Source organism: Eublepharis macularius, chromosome 5, assembly GCF_028583425.1.
Source record: "Eublepharis macularius isolate TG4126 chromosome 5, MPM_Emac_v1.0, whole genome shotgun sequence".
In the NCBI taxonomy this organism is placed as follows: domain Eukaryota; kingdom Metazoa; phylum Chordata; class Lepidosauria; order Squamata; family Eublepharidae; genus Eublepharis; species Eublepharis macularius.
Genome location: NC_072794.1, coordinates 12,032,675 through 12,058,618, shown reverse-complemented (window position 1 = coordinate 12,058,618; position 25,944 = coordinate 12,032,675). Strand labels below are relative to the sequence as shown.

Here is a 25,944-nt window from a genome sequence, read left to right as displayed (position 1 = left end):
AGCTTTGGGACAGACATAAGCGATCCCTTCTTCCGGCCATATCCCGCTTTTCAGTGCTCACATCGCATAAGGGCATGCCTCGCCAGCATAATATAACCGCACTGCGCTCCTGGGATGACCTGAGGGACTTGAGGTTGTTGGACATAGCCACCAAGGATGGTATTATAAGCAGAGTAGACTTGAACAACAACCTAGGCAGGGAAGTCCCCTGGTTTTTCTACCTGCAACTGCGATATCTTCTGAACGATTTGAATATAAAAAGCGTAATGACTAAACCAACAACTAAATTTGAAGCACTTCTGGACTCCCACTCATTTAACCGTAAAGGTCTCCTGTCAAAACTATACCTCGTCCTGCTTGATACCAAACCACTAAACACTGAAGCGCTGCTCAATAGATGGCAGCAGGACTGTGGGATAGAACTCACACGAGAAGATAGAGAGCATGTTTGGATATCTGCATTGCTTAACTCCCCTGTCACCAATGTGCGCCTCCAAACCTATAAGATTATCCACAGGTGGTACCTCACTCCCCAAAAGCTGGCGAAAATATATCCCAGCAGATCGCCACTCTGCTGGAAAAAATGCGGGGAGCAGGGTACGTTCCTGCACTGCTGGTGGGAGTGTAAAAGTGTTGCTGCTTTCTGGAAGGCGGTTCTCCAGGAAATTTCCCGTATCACGACTTATGTGATACCCCCAAGCCCGGGACTTGTTTTCTTGGACCTTTGGGGAGATCTAGATATTCCTCATCTGCGGAAGGCATTGGTCAGAACTCTCCTAGCAGCTGCAAAGACCGCAATTGCACTCAGGTGGAAATCGCGATTCCCTCCCACTCTTGACATATGGTATAGAGTGGTGTGGGACCACTTTATGATGGAAAAGATAACAGACAGAATTCGAGCATTGCATAACCCCTCCAAACCTACACAATTTTACGCACAATGGTACCCTTTCCTGGAATTTTTATCTCAGAATGAATGGCTGATCTCTAAGCTACCTCACTACGCGATTATAAATCCCGAAATTTGAACTATGGATTTACTCTGCGACATAATGGATGTGCCTGTACATGATTCCCCCGACGCTGTTGTAATTAGCTTGCTTAACACTGTATTAGACTCCTGTTGATTATGTATAATATTTGCACACTTGATTATTGCCAACTGTTAGTGTTTTGATGTTTATGTATTGTTGTATCTGAACATTGTTATGTATGATGTCACCTTTTTTCTACGCATTTACTGTTGATCTTGTTACTTGTCACACTTTCAATAAAAAATTTTTTGAAACTTAAAAAAAAAAAAAAAGGGCCACTGACCAATTAAGAACCAGCAGAGTCATGGAGCCACCTATGCTAAGGTGCCATCAACCAACCAGCTGTTAAAATGGTATTAGCCAATCAGCCACCAACCAATTAGAAAACTGAGGACTAATCTATAAAAAGTCTAACCAAGCAGCTAGTCCTCGCCACTCCTTGGGAAGACACAAACGCTTGTGTCTGCCAACTGGTGGCCACTGGGGAGCCTACAAGAGACTCGAGTTGGTCCAGAGGCTCTCCAGAGGGTAAGTTAAGACACCTCTAGAGGATTTCTAAGTTAGCTATTAGGTTTTAAAGTGTTAGGTTTGGGGTAAGTTAAGGACTTAGTGGGAAATATAAGTGTAAGTTAAGAATGAAAGATTTAGGTTTATATAAGGGTTTCTGTTATAGAATTGAAGTAAGTTCTGCTTAAGGTTTTATACTATTAAGGTTAAGTATTCTTTTAGTTAGTTCTCTCTGTCTATCATAGGGTTTATAGATTATAACACTGCAAACTGTGTGCTTGTATATCTGTAACCATTACCGGTCCATACTTGTGATCTTTAAGGGCAGTTTGACCTAGTGCCATTTGAATTCAACTGTTAATGTAACATTCTAATGTATTATTCTGTTAGTCAAAATAAACCTTGAGGATAGTTAAGAACCTCTCTGTACAGGGGTGATTATTCACGTCACTGGGACAGACTGGTGGAAGGGAAAGTGAGGGGAGGTTACAGGTTTTTTTCTGCTCGCACCCCTCGAGCCTTGGTGAATGGTTCCAGAGGCAAACGGACTGAGGGCTGCCAGAGGGAGATCCTGAGAAAGGGCTCCCCATCTCCACAGCACCCCCCAAAAAGTCACACATCAGTGTTTTGCCCACCAATTAAGAGATCCTTGCATGGATCCGGAGAAGTTTCGTGCATTGCTGTGACCTCAATAAAGTGGGAAGCTTCTTCCTGCCCAGTGCACTAACACACCATTGTGTTTTCTTAGAGCTGCACAGACTGGAAATGGCGTGACTATGAACACCCTTTGCAGCTACTGGAAAGATGTTCTCCTCACCCCTTTAGACCCTGCGCGGGTCCACAGTGAAATGAGCGACATGACGAACGGGGGCCGCAGAATGGGACGCTACATCATACAGGAAAACAGTCTCAGAGTGAACGGTAATAGGGATGTGCACTGAGGAAAAAACTGTTATGATTTTGAATCCAGGCTTCAGGGGAAATTTTTTTTTCTGTGATAGCTGATTTCTGGGAAGGAAATGACGGATTTAGGATTCAAATCTGTGGCTTTATGGGCTTTCAAAATGGAATGTGTATGAGGGTCTGGGGTGGCTGTTTATAAAGATAATGGCACCAAATTTCCACAGGACCCATTCCTCCCTTTAATCTAAAGACCCCCTAAGTTTCAAGGGGTTCAGTTTTACAGACCCATAAAGTAGTTGCCTCTCTGCACAGACGCACTTCTCTCTACCAGTTCCTATGGGGGAAATGGCACTCAGGTGGCCGGCCTTACCAGGAGAGTGCTGGCTGGCTACTGGCATTAAAGAAAAAAAAATCTGTCTGCATTCATTAATTTTCATACTCTTACCGCAACCAAATGACAATAAAATGTTTTACTTTTCTGCTGAAAACTGTGCATTTGCCATCTTTCCTTGTTGTGGTCTACTGTTTGTTTCCTTTCACAAAATGAAGCAGGCTTCCTTTGCAGAACACACTTCCCAGTCCTTTCAGTCTGCCATTATTCCCTCTGGGGGAGCGGGGCTGGAATGACTGTTTTTCAACCAAACAACACCAAAATTGCTAATGCTGCCTGTTCACTAAGAGTATCTCATTCTTGAACAATCACATAATTGATGTTTGGAGATACAAGCATAAAAAAGAAAAGAATTTTACATATTATTCTCCTAACTATAAACTTATACTAGACTAGATTATCTCTTAACCTCACAAACAACCAGAAATAAAATAGTAAGCTCAGAAATTGGCAATATATCAATTTTGGACCACGCTTGGGTAGATTGTGTCCTAGATCAATTAAATAATAAGCAAAAAATGTGGTCATTCAACAAATCCTTACTCTCTAATCAAGTAAACGTTGAAAGAATCAACAAATTCATAGAAACTACCATTGTAGATAATGACACGGGATGTAGGCCCCAATATTTTATGGGACACTATTAAAACAGTAACAAGAGGTCACATAATCTCGCTCTCAACACAACTAAATAAACAGAGAAACATAACAAAACAAAGATTACTAGATCGCATTAGAGAATTAGAAACACTTCACCAAAAAAATGGTGGTAAAAAAATTTATAAAAAATTGCTGAGCCAACGAAAATTGCTGGAGGCTTTAGAAGTCAATAAAATTCAGAGAAGCTTACAATTTATTAAACAGAACTACTGGTTTAACACACCAAGAACAATACGTCTACTATCTTATAAAATAGAGAAAAAATCATCACATTTGATTAAACAAATTTATGATAAACATGGTAAACCACACTCTGACAAAAGAAATACTACACATTTTTAAAGATTATTACCAAAATCTATATACATCATGTTGCCCTAAACAAGAAAATATAACACAATTCCTACACTTGCTTCAACACTTAAAAAAACTTGAGGAAGGACATAGATCATTACTAGAGGATACTAAATGCAATTAAAACTTTCAAAAATAATAAAGCTCCAGGTCCAAATGGATTCCCCTCGGAGTTTTATAAAAAAATTGCACCTATAATTTGTTAACCCCTAATGGACACCTGTAATACAATCTTAGAGAAAGGACAAATGCTCCCTTCATGGGCAGGTACATTAATAACTATTATACCTAAACAAGGAAAAGATCCCAATAACACCACTTCATACAGACCAATTTCACTTTTAAATCAAGACTATAAAATATATACTTATATCCTGGCAAAAAGACTTAATAAGTTCATATCAAACTGTATACATCAGGACCAATCCGGATTCATACTTAACAGAGACCTTACAAATAATTTAAATAAAACCCTAAACTTAGCATATTATTATCAGAAAACTCAACTTGAATCTTATTCTTTACTCCTTTCTCTAGATATTGAGAAAGCCTTTGATTCTGTAGAAATTCATCATATCACATCAATACTACAAAATATGAGACTTGGGACAAAATTTCTCAGAACAATAGAGACTTATTTATTCCCAAGCATATGCACAAATTAAGATCAATGGTCATATCTCAAGATTTTAATTCATAGAGGAACTAGGCAAGGATGCCCGTTATCTCCGATACTTTTCGCAATAGAGCTTGAGCCTCTGGTAACAGCATTTAGGGAAGATGAAAATATACATGGCATTAAATTGGGAAATAATAATTACAAGTTGAGCCTTTTTGCAGACGATATATTACTTTATATTACTGACCCATTGAAATCTCTTGAATCATTGCAAGAGAAACTATTTACTTTTAGCTCAATCTCTGGGCTTTTAACCAGTCAAAATCCCAATTATTACCATTAAGCATTAACCCTAACACTGCAAATTTAATCAAACAAAAAAATAAATACCAGTGGGCTTCAAAATACTTATTATATCTAGGTATAGTTATTCCTGCAGACTTAAAACAAACATTCAACCTGAATTATAATGATACTTTTAACAAAATCAAAATAAGCTTGGCAAAGTGGGATAAAATGAACCCTTCTTGGTATGAGAGATACAATATGATAAAATCCGTTATACTACCAAAGTTTCTGTTTCTTATGAGAACATTACCGCTAAAAATTTCCAAAAGCACCCTAAAAAATTGGCAAGGAATACTCAATAAATTTCTTCGGGCAAAAAAATGCCCATTTAATATATTAAGACTAAAAAGAACAAAAGGGGGATTTAATTACCCTGACCGTATATATTTTCATGCTTCAGCTAGGTTATTGAATGTGCTACAAATACTAAAATATTCATATACTATGGACTGGATAAAGATATTGCAATCTATGCAAAACAGTTCAATCCTAAACTTGATTTGGAATAATAAAAAAGAGCAAACTCAAAAAATTAAAAAGAATTTTTTTTAGAATTTATTCTGGATGTCTGGGACCTTTTCAGACAAAATCACTCCAAAAATATCTTGATTCTCTTCCTTCTTAGATCAAGTTTGGTTCCCACTGGGGCAACCTAAATTTAATATGAAGGTATGGCAAAAAATGAATCTGACACGTTTAATAGATATAGCAAACAAGAAGGGCCCTATGAGCAAACAAGAACTAGAACAAAAAAACAAGGCAGAAAATATATTGGTTTGCATACTTACAACTTACTAGTACGTTGAACCCAATTGATATCCAAAATATAATGTACACACCTATGACAGAATTTGAAAATCTCCTAAATACAACAGGATCGTCACAAAAACGATTTATATCAAAAATATATGACATGAGGGCTGTTTCCAGATGGCTTACCTGCCTCCGGAACGTTGCGCCATCTTGCGGGGAAAACGTGAAATACCGCGTTTTCTCGCATGAGGTTTGCGCGACGTCATGCGACGTCGCGCAAAACTCACATGAGAAAACGCGATATTTCGTGTTTTCCCCGCAAGATGGTGCAACGTTCCGGAGGCAGGTAAGCCATCTGGAAACAGCCATTGTTAGCTACAATCCAACCCAAAACATTAAAATATCAAAAAGACTGGAATCGGGATTGTAAATTAAACTATACAGAAGAACAAGGTTTGGAATTCTAATATACTTAATTCCAGAATAATATCTACTAAATTACAATCCTTCAAAATACTACACAGATGGTACTTAACACCTAAAACATTATCACTGTTGTTAGCCAATAGATCCCCACTGTGTTGGAAAGGATACGGCTTCCCTGGTATTCCCTGCTCATTATTGGTGGGATTGTCCCCAACTGCAAAGCTTCTGGTTTGATATTTTAAAATATATTAAGGATATAACTGGATATACAGTACCTCTTAATCCGGAAATTCTGTTCTTAGATCAATGGAACAACAGCAAAATTCCTAAAATTAGAAAATAGTTATTTAGTACATTTCTAGTAGTGGCTAAATCACTAATTGCTAAAAAATGGAAATTAAGGAAAACACTAACAATTGACAGTTGGATGGCCAGAATATGGGACTATTATATACAAGAAAAAACGTATGATAATATTTTCTGAGCAGAACACTTTCCAAACGAAACTGACTTTACAATAAAATGGGATCCGTTTTTTGATCTTATGTCTAAAAACAATTTACAACCACCTAAAAATATCGCAGCTTATCTTATGACGTTATAAAAAGCAATTGGGTAATGAATTTTTATGCAAAATATCAGAATTATGACATCTTATGAAATAAGTTAAAACAAGCTAAGCTGTATATTTGTATTATCTTTAGAAATTTAATAAGTGAATTCTAAGGAACTCTTATTATTATTTGTTTATATGATAGAATATATCTACAAAGTATATCACTATGTTTAAAAATTATTACACACCTAACATACTCTGTACAAACAGTTATTTTTGAATTCAATAAAGTTATTCTTATTTAAAAAAATTTTTTTAAAGAGTATCTCATTCTCTACATAAGACCTCTTATATGAGGACACTCAAGTGTAGGGAGACACAATCATAGTTTTAAGTTTTACCTCTCTAGAGCCAGCAGGGATCATTCCTCAGAGGGTTTGTTTTGCCTCCCTGAAGGCTGTCAAGTTCACCTCCCCTACCAGAGGCAAAGATAAAATAAATAAACCCTGTAGAGAGGTGAAACTGACAGAGCCTTCAGGGAGGCGAAACTACGATTCCCAGGTAACATTGCGTCTCCCTTCACTTGAGCATCCTTACGTAAGAGGTCTCGTGTAGAGAGACTCTAAGGACCCTCAATTTCCAAGCAAATTGGACCATAAGGGTCCCTATTCTATAGGCCCCTGAAAATGGTGTCTCCAGTCATTCTACTTGCTGAGGAAAAAAAGGGCCCCACCCCCACAAAGGAGAGAGGGATGGAAAAAGAATGAGCCAGAACGGCAGCTCTTCTAGGTGCTGCACCTGGCATACATGAGGTAGGAGTAGGGTTGCCAGGTCCCTATACCCTCCCAGCTCCATTTGGGTCTGATTCACCCCATTTGGAGCCCAAATTGGCCCCAAATTAAGCATGGGAAGTGTTCCTGGGGGTGCCTGCTGGTGGCAGGCAACTTCCAGGGGGCTTGCCACCTCCCGCCAATAACTGGTGGATTGGTGGGCGAGGGAGCAAATCCTTGGGAGTTTGCCTGCCACTGGTGGGCACCTGGGTACCCTAGGTGGGAGCCACCTTCCCCTGGCCACTGCCTGGGAAATCCTTAAAATCAAATAATAACAATAACCACAACATTTGATTTCTATACCGCCCTTCAGGAAAAGTTAATGCCCACTCAGAGTGGTTTACAAAGTATGTCATTATTATCCCCACAACAAAACACCCTGTGAGGTGGGTGGGGCTGAGAGAGCTCCAGAGAGCTATGACTGGCCCAAGGTCACCCAGTGGAGGAGTGAGGAATCAAACCCGGCTTTCCAGATTAGAGTCCCGTGCTCTTAACCACTACACCAAAGAAAAACACGGGCAACTACTGCAGTGCTAGTAAGCACCCAAGCATGAGAAAAAGCATGGATTGTCTGGGAGGACTCCCAAGGATCCTGGGTTTGTGTTACAATTCCAGAATATCAAATTACTAACCGGAACCAGCAATTTTCTTGTATATTTTTGGCTCAGGAATTTTGTAACACCCTTAAATGGTAACACTGTCTTTGGCTAAGGGCTGCCCAAGGCAGTTTGGCTCATTTCCTTTTTGCCAGCGGTGATAAGACAGCCAGTTAATCGATGGGCTGTTTGGGTGTCTGAAACCTGTATGCATCTATTTGCAGGAACAAGCCGCTTGCGGTCAGAAGCCATCTCCCAGCTGATGTGAGAAATTCTCCTGCTGGAAAAATTTTGTTTTGTATCCAGCACAGATTTTTAGAGAGGGAGAATAATAGGGTTGCCACTTGCTAGCTCCGGCTGGCAACAGTCCAAGAGTTTTTTGTGGGTGGGGATGAATGCACTGGTGTCCTGCTGGTGGGCAGCATCTCTTCTGGCAAAAACAGGAAGTGCTGTCATAACATCAGGGTCTATGCTCTAGACGTTGCCCAAAACTCTATGGTTCGACCATATCAGGAGGCAACTCCCAGCTAATTCACATGGTTGGAATTAATCCTGCTTCATACGGACTGATTAGGCTCTAAATTGGGCAGGTAGGAATAGGGTTTTTTTAATTTTTAAAAATTAAAACAAACCTCATAAAAATAGAAATAAAAATATGACAACAACAATGGCAGATCTACACATAAGTATCTATAATAGGTTTCCAAATATCTAAAAATAAGTCCATACACAATTGTCTATATGCCATATGTTCAAATATTGATAGAGTTGTAAATTCCTCAATCCATTGAATTACAGGATGCGTACCTTTGTTTCTCCACTGCTGTCATATGAGTCTTTTAGCTACAGTAAGGTCATAGAGGAGCCGTGCCCTAGATAGCCCAAGTGAGCCTGATCTCATCAGATCTTAGAAGCTAAGCAGGGTCAGCCTTGGTTAATAATTGGATGGGAGACTTCCAATGAAGACCTGGGTTACAGAGGCAGGCAATGGCAAACCACCTCTGTTAGTATCTTGCCATGAAAACCCCACCAGGGGTCTCCATAAGTCAACTATGACTTGAGGGCACTCTTCATCACCAAGGTCATGGGGGGTACATTTTCATTGACCATTGATTAGGCTCCAGGAAACAGGGAAATAACTTATAAGTCAAAATCATCTTAAAAAATCAACAAGCAGGCCAATACAAAATTAATATGAGTAATAACTTCCTCCCAGTAACATCTATCTGAATAAGTGGACATGTACAAAACATGTGCTTAAGAAATGTATCCTGTAAGTTACAATGCTAACAAATAGATAAATACTTAGTCCTTTACTAAAAGGCACTGTGTGTCCAATATACCCTAAACATAATTTTTTTCTGAATCTGAAGTAACAGATAACAACAATAACAACAACATTCAATTTATAATACCACCCTTTAGGACAACTTAACACCAACTCAGAGTAGTTTACAAAGTATGGTATTATTATCCTCACAACAATCACCCTGTGAGTGGGTGGGGCTGAAAGAGCTCCGAGAAGCTGTTACTGACCCAAGGTCACCCAGCTGGCTTCAAGCAGAGGAGTGGTGAAGCGGCTCTCCAGATTAGAGTCCTGCCACTCTTAACCACTACAACAAACTGGCTCTCAAAGTTTAAGGCTGTATCCCATTGCTTTAGCAAAGCCAAGCAATCTGGCTCCTTATTCCATTCACTCCTGAGACTCTGTATACCATATTTGTTAACCAGCACCAAATACTTATATACAAATATTGTAGGTTTCTTTTTCTGCTTTAATTCAATGAGAACTTCCAGAATTGGGGACAACATAAAAACATTCAATGCTGCAGGGCCATATTTGTTTGTGTGTGAAGTGCTGTTAAGTCTCAGCTGACTTATAGCAACCCCTCCAGAGGGTTTCAAGGCAAGAGACTAACAGAGGTGGCTTGCTGTTCCCTACTTCTGCATGGTGACCTTGGTCTTCCTTGGTGGTTCCCCATCCAAGTACTAACCAACACGGACCCTGCTTAACTTCCAAGTTCTGAGGAGAGTGGGCTAGCCTAGACCATCCAGGGTAGGGCAGGGCCACATTAAGATACCAATAAATGTTTCAGTTGTAAATATTCAGCTATTCACCAAAAGGTTCTCAAATCATACCTAGATCTCAGCTGAGAAAATGACAAAAACTCATTGTCAAAGCCTGCCAAGTGATTCAGAGGAAAAATCCCCCATCTGTCCAAGACTTCTATAAAAAAGGTTTTCTCCCAACTTTTAGATCTGGATTGGCCCATAATGTTAATTTAGCATGGGAAACTGGGTCGAGTTGATATTGTTGTGATGTTATGTGCCATAGTTCTCTATCGTCAGAAATTCCAGGAGGAACAGGATCCATTTTAGCATGAGTAGACCCAAATGCACTCCATTTAAAGCGATTGCCCCATTTAAGCCTCCAAAAGAGCCTGAAATGAATAATCCAACTGAGAAAAGCAATGCCAATAATTAATACAAGTATACAAGTATGTCTGAAGATATAAATCAACTTCAGGAAAGCCAAACCCTCCTTCATTAAATGCAAGCTGCTTTCTCATTTAAGATATCCGAGGTGGTATGGAACTCCACTTAAATTTCCAAAACAAAGTACTAATTGTATGACAATATCTGCAAACTATATGGAAAGGAATTGCATGCACTACATGTATAATTCTAGGTATAATAATTCGTTTGAGTGTTTTTACTTTACTTCATAATGACAGGTTTAAAATTGCCCATCTGTCCAAATCCAAAGATATATCAGCAATCAACTTGTTGAAATTTAGCGTAATCTTATAATTAATATCTCTAGAAATTAATATTCCAAGATAAGTAATGAATGACCTCTGGACACCGTTGAAATGTCCATAAGCAAATACCTTATGTGATATATTGTCTCCTAGAAGCATCAACTCTGATTTTGTCCAATTAATTGAATAACCAGAAAAATCACCAAAAGGATCCACCACATTCATTAATACAGGAACAGAGAACTGAAGTTCTAAGATAAACAATAAAGGATCATGTGCATAAAGAATAATTGTAAATTCCGAAGAGTTATGCATGAAACCATGAATATTATTATTTTGTCTGATGGCACAAACCAAAGGTTCCAAGCATAGATCAAAAATAAGAGGAAAGAGTGGACAACCTTGTCTAGTAGCCCTCTCAAGAGGGAATGGTGCAGAAAAGATGCCATTAGTACCTTAGGTCTGAAAAATAGTAAAAAGTCCAGTAGCACCTTTAAGACTAACCAACTTTTTTGTAGCATAAGCATTTGAGAACCACAGCTCTCTTTGTCAGGTGCATGGGCCATGCATCTGACGAAGAGAGCTGTGGTTCTCAAAAGCTTATGCTACAATAAAGTTGGTCTTAAAGGTGCTACTGGACTTTTTACTATTTTGCAACTACAGACTAATACGGCTAACTCCTCTGGATCTATTACCTTAGGTCTGGGAGAATAATAAAGAATTCTAACCCATTTGAAAAATTTGTGAAGAAAACCAAATTTAGCCAACGTAGCAAAAAAATAATAATTCTGCTATATTTTGTCAAAAGCTCTTTCAGTGTTGAGTAAGAGAATAATAACTTGATCAGATTTAATGCAATCTTATCGGCAACCAATCTGAAATTATCAGAACCATTGCCTGCCTCATAAGAATCCTACCTGGTCTGCGTATACCAGGGTCATATCAACCTTTTGAAGCCTGTTAGCAAGAATGGCAGATAATATCTTAGCATCTACATTCAGAGAAGAAATGGTTCAAAAATTTGCACATACAGTTCGGTCTTTGCCAGGTTTTAGAATCACAGTAAGATAAGCATTCTATACCAACAGTGGTAAAGAAAAAACCCTATAAAATCTTATTGATAAGGTGCCAGTTAAGAGAGGGGTGTGAAACAAAGCTGCATACTTGCTCCCTTATTGTTTAATTTCTACATTAATTCTATTGCACAGTCCCTATCCTAATCTAGATTTCCATGCTCCAACCATTGTGAAAAGATCCATCTCCATGCTCCTATATGCAGATGACATGGCTATTCTGTCATATACTGAGGCAGGGCTGAGAAGAACCCTCCAAGCACTTTAGACCTAGAGTGATTCCGCACACGTTGGATAATCCAATCCTCTTTATAGATCATTTGGAACGGATCTTTTTGTGTATGGAACAAAAAATCTACCTCTAACGATTGATAAAGTGCATTGAAAGTGCATTATCCAACGTGTGCGGAATCAGCCCTATTGTCATGAGGGACATCTCACTATAAATTTTACTGAAACTAAAGTACTTGTCTTTGCTAAAAGACCCACAATTCATAAATAGATGGACATAAGATTGAGCAAGTCAACGTGTTTCGATATTTGGGGGCTGCATTTCAATCCTCAGGTTCATGGGCTGTACACCTTTCCCAGGTATGGAATCCGCCCAAAAAACAGCCTCAGCAATGTTGAGATTTTTTCATGCAAAAAGAGGAGCTTATATTCCATATGCCTTGAAGGTCTTTCAGGGCAAGGCAATACCCCAGCTTATGTACAGCGTGCAGTTATCCCTGTACAAAAAATACTCCAAACTTGAGGTAATTAAAGGAAAATTTTTAAGATCTTTATTAGGAGTACAAAGATGTGTCCACAACACTTTGCTCAGGCTGGAGGCTGGATCAGTCTCACTGCAAACCCGGGCCTGATTCCATGACATCTAGCTATGGCTCAAGATAAAATTTTCTCCTTCAGGATTAACTCCTCTAATTCTGTTAGATAGTTTCTGCTCAAAGCTGTCTCTCAATAATAGAATGTAAATTGTCACTACTCTCCCGCACCTTGGCTATCAAGGAGCCACCGTAATGATTAAACAGAGATTATGGGACACTTCTTTACAAGCGGATAGAGCACGAGCTTTGCACATCCCGGTAGTGGGGAATAGAAACCAAATTTTGTCGGCCCAGTTATCTTTTTTCTTTGGAATTTCCGAAACACTGCAGAGCTTTTACTTTAGCAGGTCTTGATGTTTTCCCTTCTGTTCTTTTGGAGGGGAGATATGCTCATATCCCATATGTAAACCCTCTCTGCCCCTGCCAATCCATACTGGAAGAGACAATAAAGCACTTTCTTTTATATTGTCAGAATTATCAGGAGATCTGAACAAAGTACATTTTACCAATTATCACTGCCTACCCAGGCAGATCTAATCAATTTCATTCCGCTTGCCTTTAGCTGATTACCGCAATGAAATTACTGCCAAGGTAGCAAGATTCTGTGCCCTGTCTAATTTAATCAGACAGAACATTATAACTTCTTTTAAGAAATTTTAATTGTATTTTGGTAATTTTATTCATCTTAGTATATAGTTGTGTTTAATCCTTAGACATATTTAATTTGGAATTAATGTATTCGTTATATATTACTGTATATGCGGATCTAAATTTTGATCTTGGATGGTAATAATAAACTGTGATTGTACAATTGATATAATTGTGGGATTTAAAATTATGAAAAGGTTTGAATAGGCAACCAACCCATCTGGTCCTGGAGATTTGCCGGGAATAGAGTAGAATATAGTTAGGGATAACAAGCAAGCACCTTGAGATGTCTGAGGGTGGTTTTCCCAAGCTGTTTAGCTGCATGGCTGAGAGATTGGGGAGAGGACCCCTCCCTTGTGCAGAGCAGCCCCCCAGATGTACCCTTAATTGCTATATATGGGGGACAGGACAACATGGGGTGGTGGAATGAGGTGTGATGATCCCTCTTGGCACAATGTTTTATGCAGAGCAGGAGAAACAAGGCTGAGGGCCAAACTACAAGTGACGAATGACACAGGTTGGACACTTGTCAGCTTCCCTCTTGATGGGAAATGTAGGCAGCTTGGCAGAATGTTGGACAAGTGACAGTTGAAAAGTCCATTGGGCAGCAGTTGGAGAGCCAAGCTGCAAGACTAGGATGCCTACATTTCCCATCAAAACTTGAGGGACATTGACAAGTGTCCAACCTGTGTCATTTGTCACTTGTAGCTTGGCCCTGAGTCTGGACTGAGAGTGGGGTTGCCCAATAACTGGCTGCAAGAAGAGGCTGTCCAGAAATGGTCGCCCACGCTAGCAGGGAGGGTGGGATCTAATGTGTATGTGCATCTGCCGTGCAGTAAGACCTAGCTCAATCCATACATTGGTGCCTTATGCCTAAGGTTGCCAACCTCCAGGTGGTAGCTGAAGATCTCCTGAAATTACAATTGATCTCCAGATCACAGAGATAAGCTCCCCTGGAGAAAATGACTGCTTTGGAGGATGGATTCTAGGGCACTGACCCCACAGAGACCCCCTCCCCTCCCTAAACCCTGCCCACCCACTCCAAAATCTACAGGAATTTCCCAACCTGGAGCTGGCAACCCTACTCATACCTTCATTCCAGGGCATGGGGGCATATTCAGAAAGCCATAAGTTAACAGGAGTAGAATTCAAGCGGTCAAAGCGTTCCCCCCATCTTGACATTCACTACGCTGCTCAAAAACAACCAAGAGGGTCCCCCAGGAAGAGATAGGGAAAATACAAAGAAACACTTGGGGAAATGGTCCTAATTATATCTAATGATGCCTAATAAACAATCAATAATTTTACAATCAGTTTTATAAGAAGTGCTCAGTGAATTACAAAATTCAAATATATACATATATACAATTCAAGAATCCATCATATTGAATCAAAGTAGGGCCGTTTCCACACGGCTCCCCGCTGCTCGTAACAACCCAGAAGATCGCGCAAAAAACGCGGAAGATCGCGTTTTCTCGTGCGAGATTTGTGCGATGTCATATGACTTTGTGCAAATCTCACATGGAGCTGTGTGGAAACGGCCACTGTCTATTTCCCTTGAATAGACAGCGACGCGGGGCTCCTCAACATTTGATTCATTTGGAGATTGTGGACATTTCACTTTATTAATAAGAGACTATGTTCAATGTTGAGAGAGTGTTTGGAGGCTACTGTCTGTTGAAAGAGTCATATTTTGTTTCCTGTATTGATTCAATAGGATGGATTCTTGAATTGTATATATGTATATACTTGAATTTTGTAATTCACTGAGCACTTCTTATAAAACTGATTGTAAAATTATTGATTATTTATTAGGCATCATTAGATATCATTAGGACCATTTCCCCAAGTGTTTTTTTTTGTATTTTCCTTACCCACTACACTGCAGCAACGAATATTTAGAGGGACGCTGCTTCTGAACGAAGAAGTTTAGCCATCTCTTTTTTAAAACTTCATTAATACCCCACTTTTCTCCTCAATGGGGACTCAAAGTGGCTTACAACCTTTTCCCTCCCTCCATATTACCCTCGCAACAACCACCCTGTGAGGTAGGTTAGGCTGAGAGAGAGTGACTGGCCCAAAGTTACCCAGCAAATTTCCACAGCAGTGGGGATTTCAACCTGCATTTCCCAGATCTTAGTTTGAAACTCTACCCAGTGCACCTCACTGGCTAAACCAAGCATTTACCCATCTTCCATGAATTTGCCCACTGGCACTGCACAAAACATAGAAGCAACAGTCTCCACACCTGTATAGTTTACAATTTGCTCATGCCTCTTTGCAGGATTCCCACCATCCACAAGGCTTGGATCCAACTCGCCAGTCGCCGACGGTGTGGCTTATGAGCTTGGCTTCACAATAATCAGTGAGAACCTGACCAACTCAGACCCGTCATCTCCACAATACAGGGAACTGAAGGCCTCCATCAGCAAAAAGGTAAAGAATAGCTCACAGCCACCCAGCAAGCTTTGTGACACAGCGGGGATTTGAACTCAGGCCTCTCCTCTAATTGCTATATTGCATTGGCTCTGCTGCAAAATTCTCCAATGAGACTCAAGTCTCAAACTCCTTCTGCATGCATCCAATTTGCTGCCGTGAGTAGTCACTCGAGCTATGATGCGGCTTTTCCAGGACTTTCCTGGAAGCGCTTATACCCCGACTGTTTTTTAAAAAATCCATTTTCCAGTGGGTTGTTTCCCTGTGCAGTCTTTATTCCATCCTTTTGTGTTCCACCTTCTTCTGCCTCCTCCCACCCTCTGCCAGCCCACTTCATTGTGATTGGCCAGTGTTGTCTATGCAGCCACTCCCTCCCCCTCCTTTCCATTCCTCCCCTCTCCCCTCTTTCCTTTTTAAAATCCAGCATAGGATTGATGCACTGATGGGTTGAGAGGGAGAAATCCAGGAAATAGATTGATCCCAGCGATCCCAGCATTCCAGTGATGCATCGATTCATTGCATGGGCCCCGCCCCCATTAAAAAAAAAGGAAAAAAGGAAAGGGCTAATGCTGTGACATCACTGATGATGGCACTAGTGATGAAAGTGCCAGCACTCATCAACCCCGATGCATTTTGGCATCGTGCAGAAGAATAGCAGCACACTGACCAAACGTGAGAGGTGCGAAAGGGCCCAGACGAGCTGATTCCATGCCTTTTGGCTTGACTTCTGGGATAGTGAGGAGCTATTTCCCCAGTGCAGAAGAGGCTTCAGTCTGGTCAGTGAATCACTGAGAGACTGACAAGTAACCCCATGGAGAAAAAGATCAGTTTATGAAGGAAAAGAACTAGTAAATGAACAAATGTGAGTTTTATGGTTAGTGAAATAAAATCCCATTAGTGTATAAGTCATCATGCTTGTTACTGTGGATTTGTACCAAGTTGGGGATCCTGACCTGGATAGCCCAGGTGAACCTGATCTCATCAGTGCTTGGAAGCTAAGCAGGGTCGGCCTTGGTTAGTAACTGGATGGGAGACCTCCTACAAAGTCCAGGGTTGCCAAGGCAGGCAATGACAAGCCACCTCTTTTAGTTTCTTGCCATGAAAGCCCTGCCATGGGTTGCCATAAATCAGCTATGACTTGAGGGCTCTCTGCCACCACCAAACTCTTGTCTACTGCTTGCAAAATGCCCACGTCAGAAAATGCTGAATTAAACCAGTGAGGATCTAATTCAATCTGTCCAACAATTGCAGTTAAATCGGCTCTTCAACGAGAGCATCATTCAGAGTGGATTCAAGATCTGCAGCGTAACTGGATTGAGGTCAGTGTACTGCTGAAAAGAATCCCAGCGTGTTTCTCTAGTGTCTTTCCATCTTCAGCAATGGAGATGTTGCCAAAGCTAATAAATACCTGGCTCAGAATACAAATTTGTCCAGCTTGTAATACATGGGCACATGATGAGTGGAGAGCTGTTTACTTGAACATTTCTTCTGTGGCTCAAATGGAGTGCTTGCCTCCCCCCTGGGTGCTTTGAATGCTGCAGCACCCGAGAAGCCAGGGAACCCAGGACACACAGTCCTTCTCAATGCTTTAGTAGGGCCATCAGATAACCTGAAAACTACATGTCCCAGAATTCCCAGCTTGGGGGATTCTCCCATTGGTTCCAGGAACCAGAAAGGGCGAAATGGAGGCATTCTATCAAGAGCCCCCGAAAGATCTACTTGTTTTGCTAACAAGATTAAATCAATCTCAAGCAAGCCTTTATTGGCACATATAAAAATATAAGATTTTAAATACAGAAATGAGCCCATACAGAATGAGATTAAAATTACAGATAGGAACAGGGCAGCAGTACAGCAAAATCAGTATAGAACAGGGCTTTTTTTCAGCAGGAACGCGGTGGAACGGAGTTCTGGCACCTCTTGAAAATGGTCACATGGCCGGTGGCCCCGCCCCCTGATCTCCAGACAGAGGGGAGCGCGGAGGGCAATCTAAACTCCCCTCTGTTTGGAGATCATGGGGCGGGGCCACCAGCCATGTGACCGTATTTGCTGAGGGCAATTTAAACTTTAAAAAACTCTGCCCTTGTTCCAGCTGACCCAAAGAGACATCATTGTGTGGTCCTGAGTTCTACCACTGAGTTCCACCACCTCTTTTCCCAGAAAAAAAGCCCTGGTATAGAATATTACTTGACAGGACATATAGCCATGGCACTGTAGAGAGACTTTGTTACTATTTCAGTTATTTCCCCGTCTGGGTTGTCAAGCAGAAACTGAACCTTAAAATCATCAGAAAACTCTGAAAGTTGGGCTAACAAGATTAATTCATTCAAAACTCTGAAGTACAACACTCGGAAGGACAATTTCAAAGTAGGGGTGCCATCTTCAGGTGGGCCAGGAGATCTGGAATTACAACTGACTGCAGCGATCAGTTTCCCAGGAGATCAAACTGACTCCAGACAGTTCCGCTGGCGAAAATGGAGGGTTGGGGGGGGGGTGGAATCTCTAGCAGCATTATATCCCACTTAAGTTCCTCCCTCCAAATCTGCAGGAATTTCCCAACCCAGAGTTGGCAACCTTATTTCAAAATCATGCTCTGTCTCTATCCCCCCTTTTGCTCCACACTTACAGGTATGGGTCCATTGTAGTTGACTGTAAGTGTTTCTTCAAACCGGAAAAGAACATCACTAGAGACTTGGTTGAAAAAACATTTAACGAAGAGACACAGAACGCCACTTCCCAATGGCTAGGCGATAGATTCCAGCTCAAAGCTGTGATTGTAAGAGGTATGTCGGTATGTCAGCTGATGGGAATAAAATTAACCTTGCAGTTACAGGCTTCAGTACTTTTTCCTTTTATAACCGCCCATTGCTGTCCTATAAATCCCATAGTTCAATATGTCTCTATTTTGTGGACACATTAAGCAGCCTTATCAGACCTTTGATCTATTGTCTACCCCTGAATGGCAGCACCTCTGCAGCCTCTCTGGAAGAGGTCTCCCACGTCACCTGCTTCCTGATCCTTTTAACCAGAAATGCCAGGAATTGAACCTGGGACATTCTACTACTGGGCCACGGCTAGGGTTGCCAGTCCCCCACTGGGGGCAAGAGATCCCCTGTTCCCACCCTCTACCCTCTGCCCCCACTTACCTGGCTGGCATAGGAGGCACGGGCCTCCTGGGGGGCGTGCTTCTGGGGGGCATAGTGCACTCCTGGGAGCCTGATCTGGGCCTATTTGGGCCTGAATTGGCCCAGATAGGGCCAGACTGAGCTGCAGCAGAGTGCAAGAGCATTCCCACACTCCGCAGTGGCCTGATTTGGAGCGAATCAGCCCAATTTGGCCCTCCTGCAGAGCGCAGAAGCGCTCCTAGGGGCAGCTGTGCCCCATGCAATGGGGCATGCAGACCCAGAGTGCACACACACACACAGCACGTGCATGACCTTCAACAGAACAGGTAGGTGCCGGGGCCCCAACTCCACCGGGAGGACAGGGGGACCTGACAGCCCTAGCCGCAGCTTCCTCTCCTGTGTCCCCAGGGTCAGACTAGATGTGCTGGCTTTTAACGACTTGGGTCTGCGTTCCCCCAACCCAACTCCGGTTCCTGTTAAAAAATAAAGGGATGCTCAAGCTGCCTATGAATGCCATCATCGGGGGGAGGGCTCCCCCATGGGATCTGTTTCTCCATGTCAAAACAGCACAGAAGAGAATAGTTCCCTGTTTTTACGGCTCCACGTGCACAGAATATTCTATGTGGAGCAGCAAACTCAGAGACAGCCCCTGCTATTTTGGAAAACGGCTTAAAGGGTGAGGCAGGAGCCCTTCCTCTTCCCACAGTGGTGCTTTGAGGCCTCTTGGGCTCTCCTTTATTTTTAGCCATTCCCCCACAGGTCCCCCTAAAACCTGCATGGCTAGTTTGACCCTCTTACGCCCATAATATTTCAAGGCACAACAAAGTTTACAATGTATTTTATCAAGAAAAGGTTGACTTGTTGAATTTAAAATGTTCAGATATCTGAGCAGGCTCATTAACATAAATACTGTTTAATAGGACCAGCTAACCCTTCAGAGAAAAGCAAGCAAACATTTCAATCCATTGAAATGCTTCAAGAAGCACTGACTACCTTATACACCAAACATGTGATCTGATTAGTGCTGGAGACAGATCCAAACTACTGCTGGCTTTAGTGGTTTCCTCTGGGCAGGAAATATATTGGGAGCCTAAGCAGTTTCTTGAATAGTAAAAGTTTCCAAATCATGTTCAAGGCTGGTCCCATGTGGCCAGGGCTGGCGCATCCATTGAGGCAGTGGGGGCTCAAGCGCTGAACTTAGAGGGAGGTGCCATCCCCACTCGCCTCTCTGCCCCTCTGCTGCTCGCCTCGCCTTGGATCCTGGCAAGCCGGGCGCCCCGGCGGTGCAGCAGCAAGCAGGGAGATGAGTGGGGAAGCGGGCTGCCCCACTCTCCTCTCCGCCCCTTCACCACTGCTGCCCACCTCGGCTTGGCTCCTAGCAAGCCAGGCACCCCGGCAGCACAGCAGCGAGCAGGTATCTCGCCTCAGGTGCCAAAAACGCTGACGCCGGCCCTGCATGTGGCGTGCATTGCAGGCGTCTGACCTAGAGGTTGCAAAATCTAGGACTACAGTGACAAGGCTGAACCTCCGTGCTGCCAATTGCCTGTCCCTTAAGCATCATTGGCTCTTTCTTCATCTTTTCCTTTTCAGATCTGGAACCAGACATCAAGCCAGCAACTCACCGTCCTGCACTCAACTCAAAGAAGAAGGACTTTGCATTGAAGTTCACCATCACCAACTTGGCATACACAGCGCAGCTGGGGAACAACACAGAGCTCTATCAGAGCACCAAACTGAATGTAGAAAATGAGGTAAATAGTTGAGAATGTGGCCGGAAGAGGGCCAGATTTCTGCAGGAGTGCTGCCTGGAAAAATGGCCAGCAGCGTCAGCGTTTGCCAAGGTCTGATGCCGTAAGCTACAGCAGAGTGCGGAGGTCGAAAAAGAGAGCAAGACAGCAAGAAACCCTGTGGGAGTCAGAGGCAAAGTGTGCAGGGCCTGGAGTCAGCATGCAGGGAGGGATGGGAAACAGGAGTGGAGCTTTTCAAAGGGAGACGTTGGCCAGCTCTCAGGACTGAGGCTTAGTAGGGGCAGAAGGCCCAGTACAGGCTCTCTAAGTCACATGACTGAGGGTTGGGGGACGGTTATGAAGCAGTGTAGTAGTCCCTTTGTAGAGCACAGTTCATACTGGATGCATCCACAGTGATGCAGAAGGCAAAGCGCTTGATGTCTCTCTGCAAGAACACGATACAATGAGGTCCCTTTTTCATTACTTTGTTTTCATGTGTTTTCATAGTAAGCTTTTTTTGCTTTGCTCGGTTTTGATACCATTTCTTTCTTTTATGCCATTTCTGTACAGCTGGGGCAAAAGTCATGCTGAAAAGTATTCATTTTAGCAGGGAAGGGAGAGAAAAATGACATGAATAGAAACACTCATGGGTTTGATTGGCACAAGGGAGAAGCAAAACTGAAAAGTGGATTTGGGGAATGAATAAGCATTCAACAGGGATGAGCACGAGTCCAGTAGTACTTATAAGACTGTCTGAAGAAGTGAGCTGTGTGACTCACAAAAGCTCACACTCTACCACAAATTGTGTTAGTCTTATAGGTGCTACTGGACTCTTGCTCTTTTCTACTGCTACAAACAGACTGACATGGCTACCCATCTTGATCTATCAGCAGGGATGAGAATTTTTTATAGATTTTTATAGTTTTACTAGTTTGAGAACCTGGATGCCTTATATCTACTGAAAGGAAGCCCCTTAAATAATAAAGCTTTCAGTCCCCTTTAACCAGAGGTGCATTGGATAGGGACTGTTAATTCTACTACTGCATACTGCCTTTTACTACTGCATTACTGAATCATTTCTCCATGTTGTTAATATATCATGTCGCAATGCTTCAGCATTCTGTCAGCTCTGTATTGGGTTTCTGTTTTTCTATCATATAAGTTTTTATTTCAGGCAATAAACTCACAAACTTAAAATATAAGCTACACTTGCACAATTGTGCTTAGTTCTTGTGGCCTCTTCTTACATGCCCAGGGTAAGGCTGATCACCACCTTGGGGTTAGGTAGCAATTTCCCCCAAGCCAGTTTGGCTAGGGATCCTGATGATGTTTTGCCATCTTCTGGGCATGGAGTAAAGGTCACTGGGTGTGTGCAGGAGGGGAGGTACGTGTAAATTTCCTGCATTGTGCAGGGGGTTGGACTAGATGACCCTAAAGATCCCTTCCAACCCTATGATTCTATGAATCATCTAAATCATACATCTATTACAGCCATTGTCTTACAATCATCTAAGTCATACATATTACATAAAAGATAAACTACTATCACGTAAGTCATATAGTCAGGTTTCTGCTTATTTTTCAAATTTCTACTGTATTGTTTATTGAATGTCCCAGCCATTGATCGTATTGGCTTATATTGAGTCTCAGTGCGAAAGGCAGTCTATAAATAACATAAAGCAGAGCTAAACAAAGCAGATGCTTCTCCTGCTACTGCATAAAAGAAAGGGAGCGAGATGTGCTCTTCACTTTGGGATCTATGACATTCATTTCTTCCCCTTTCTTTTCCCAGCTCAACCAGCTTTTCCGAAACAGCACTTTAGGACCGCATTTCCTTGGCTGCTCAGTAGAACATTTCAGGTGTGTTCAAAGCCCTTCTGAGCCTCTTTATAACTCAAAGACCTTATCACCATCACCCACCAAAAAATCACCAAATTATCATCAGCTGCCATTGCAGCTTCCTGTGGTCGGGATAGGTGGGGAGGTGGCATGGTATAGCCTAATCTCATTGGATCTCAGAAGCTAAACAGGGTCGCCCCGATTAGATGAGAGATCACCAAGGAAGACCAGGGTTGGTCTGCAGAGGAAGGCAATGGCAAACTACCTCTGCCCCTCACTTACCTTGAAAACCTCTTGAGGGAGTCTCCGTACATTGGTTGTGACTGGACAGCACTCACACGCAATCAGGGCTTTTTTTCTGGGGAAAGAGGTGGTGGAACTCCGTGGGTTGCCCTAGGAGAAAATGGTCACATGGCTGGTGGCCCCGCCCCCTGATCTCCAGACAGAGGGGAGTTGAGATTGCCCTCTGCGGAGGGCAATCTCAACTCCCCTCTGTCCGGAGATCAGGGGGCGGGGCCACCAGCCATGTGACCATTTTCAAGAGGTTCCGGAACTCCGTTCCCCCGCGTTCCCCCTGAAAAAAAGCACTGCATGCAATCATGTGACTAAGCTCATTTCTCGCTCTTGTCATCCCTGTTTTTGCAGGCCCACTGGCCAGGAAAATGAAACCAGCGTTGATTCGAACTGTGCATTTGCGCTGGATTATGGGTTGAGGACTCTTGACAAAAGTCTTGTATATGACATATTCGAGAACCTGACTGGCCAAGGCTCTTTACTAGGGAACTACACACTCGACAAGGAGAGCGTGCACGTCAGCGGTAAGGGGAGCAGCCTTCACAATGTTGGTAGTTACAAAGGAGAGGCAATCTGGTTCTTTTTCTTCCTTTTCCATTCATGCGTTCTTAATGCCGCTGGTCTGGGTTCCCTTTCTTTTTGTTGCTGCCCTTGCGATTGGGCCCTGCCGATCTGTTATGCAAGCGAATGGACTTTCTTTCAGCATAAGGAGCCTTCTTTCCATGCAAGAGGCTCTTTAAGACTCTTCAAAATAAAATCAAAAGGGGGCTCTTTGAATCGAATCAGATTGTGTTCAAAATTCAGTCTCCTCTGTAAGCTAGATGCGTAAAGCAGATGTGGCAGGTGGGCAGGAATGTTGGGTCTGACCTGGTTCCCTTGCCTTACTAGAGAGGCTCTTTGTTCCTATTTTCCCCAGGGTATCCTTCAGAAGCCACTCCTGTAACCTCTAGGGAAGGTAAGTACATTTATAAATGAATGGATTGATAGTGTTACGTTGTGGGTACAGTATAATCATAGAATCATAGAGTTGGAAGGGACCTCCAGGGGTCATCTAGTTCAGCCTCCTGCACACTGCAGGAAATTCACAAATACCTCCCCTTTCTCCCCACACACCCGGTGACCCTTGCTTCATGCCCAGAAGATCGCATGGGTTACAGCACTAACTATGCCCAGAAGATGGCATGAGTACAGCTTTAACTATAATGTGGGTACAGCGCTAACTAAGCATTATTTCTTGACCCAAAAACATCCAACAAGATTTAGGCAAAGATCTTTTATATGTTTTATCATAAAACACCACCTTTCTAAACATGACGAGATCAATCAGTGTTCAAGAAGTCTCATGTTACAAAAATCGGTCGTTTCTCTCATTCCAGAACTGCCTTTCTGGGTGATCATCCTCATATGTTTGTCTGTCCTTCTGGGCTTCATCCTCCTCTTCCTTTTATGCTTCTTGGTAAGTTCAGACTGGGCTTGAAGACAGAGGGCTATGAAGATTATCCAATGCAAGCACTGGGCTTACTCATTTATACTAGGGGGTCCATGCCATCACAGAGTGTATCTATTGTGCGAGACTTGTATTTTTCCCAGAACTATTTCAGAAGGAGGTAGAAGAGCAAGATTCAGGTTCAATAGTGGCTTAAAGACCAAGTAGCTTTCCCTGACCTGGATAGCCCAGGTGAGCCTGATCTCATCATATCTCAGAAGCTAAGCAGGGTTGGCCGTGGTTAGTAAGTGGATGGGAGACCTCCAACGAAGACCAGGGTTAAAAAGGCAGGCAATGGCAAACCACCTCTGTTAGTCTCTTGCCATGAAACCCCACCAGGTGTCACCATAAATCAGCTATGACTTGACGGCACTTTCCTCCACCACCAGATTTCCAGGGTATGAGCTGTTGAGAGACAAAGCTCCCTTTGTCAGAAAAAAGGAGTGGGAAAAGGAAGGAGTCCTTCTAATCCAGGCAGAGGGTGGGCGGGGTATTGTAAATTAGAAGGTGAGGAAGCTGGCTATAACAGATGTAATTCGTTTGATAGAGCCTGGGTGTGAAGTGCAGAAAATTAGCATCTGTAATGCGAGAAAAAAAACCTTTGTTCTGATTCAGCCATGGGGGAATCCAGTGTTCCAAGTCTGCAAATAAACTAAGTTTCCGCAAGCCTGGAGAGATGCCCTGGCTTGCTCCTCCAAGGGGAGGTTTTTAAAAGAACAACTTTGCTTGCCATCTCCATCCGCATGTCATTGGGACACTAAAACCTCCCTTTCTGTGCATCTGTCTCTCTGTCTTAAACATATTTCTTTATGTTTTTACCCATCAGATTGCCTTCTGTCTGAGGAGGAAAGCAGGCAAGTACCAAGTCCAGCAGAGCATTTTTGGGATCTACTACCCACATCTGGACAAGCGAAAAGTACATTGATGTGAACTTTAGAGACTTGGCTCCATAGCTGAAACAGAACGGCCTCTTTGTGTACAACCTCTCTGCACGAAGCAGAAGTTAGCCACCGCTGGGATCACTGCAATTTTCTTCTTAATCAAAATTGGCCTTGAAGAAAAGGGGGGAAATGGGACCTGGACTCTTGCCAATCGACATTGACCTCCGTGTGAAATGTCCGTTCTGCGGAAGAGCGTCGGAAGTATAACTTTATTTATTTATTAATGCTCTGTGGAATTCAGAGCACCCTTTTTATGCTTGTGGACTTGATGCCTTATATTATTTAAGTATTGGAAAGTAGTCAGATGTTGCTTGGATGGACAACGATTGTCGAAAAAAATTTTTCAGTGATGGGGAAGAGAGATTTGGAAGGCTGCCTATCAAGTTTGAAGTTTATAGCACTTTGAACTCCGTGCTTTTAATTATCTTTAACTTGATCGCTGAAATTGAGTTTCTTGTTGAGAGAGAGAATTTTTGTATTTAATGAGTAACTTATTTTTTCCTTTTAAGGACAATATTGCTGAAATAGAATACTTGAGAGAGGAATTTCTCCCCAGGCTGAATTTGACACGGCAGCTTAGGGCTGGATTCCAGAATAAAATTTCAGGGATTAATCTGATGGTCTCTGTTTGACTTTTTATTTATAATTGTTTGAGTTAGGAAAAGGGGGGCTTTCCTTGCTGGGAACTCCCTTAGACCAAGGTTTCCCTGGAAAGCCCCCTGGTAATTGGCTGCCACCATTCAGGGGCCTCCTGAAAACTTCTAGACTGATCTGCTGAGAAGATGCTCTTCCGGAAAAGTGCCAGAACA

General features: G+C 42.4%; 1 protein-coding gene and 1 long non-coding RNA gene across 2 annotated transcripts in view; both read left to right on the top strand.

Moving 5' to 3' along the window:
- The window catches only part of LOC129329924 (mucin-16-like), a gene marked incomplete at its 5' end in the record, with an annotated part of 108,050 nt that extends 85,477 nt beyond the window's left edge, over positions 1-22,573 (top strand). The window contains 7 exons of the mRNA XM_054979676.1: positions 2,290-2,462; positions 15,572-15,723; positions 16,975-17,042; positions 18,352-18,506; positions 20,439-20,599; positions 22,368-22,435; positions 22,552-22,573. Coding sequence (XP_054835651.1) covers positions 2,290-2,462; positions 15,572-15,723; positions 16,975-17,042; positions 18,352-18,506; positions 20,439-20,599; positions 22,368-22,435; positions 22,552-22,573 — 799 coding nt within the window. The remainder of the gene's footprint in view (positions 1-2,289; positions 2,463-15,571; positions 15,724-16,974; positions 17,043-18,351; positions 18,507-20,438; positions 20,600-22,367; positions 22,436-22,551) is intronic.
- Positions 22,574-23,062: 489 nt separating this feature from the next.
- Positions 23,063-25,735, top strand: LOC129331218 (uncharacterized). The gene is made up of 4 exons (XR_008597107.1): positions 23,063-23,232; positions 23,625-23,663; positions 24,085-24,164; positions 25,021-25,735. It is a non-coding gene; the product is annotated as an uncharacterized LOC129331218 (long non-coding RNA).
- The last annotated feature ends 209 nt before the right edge of the window (positions 25,736-25,944 follow it).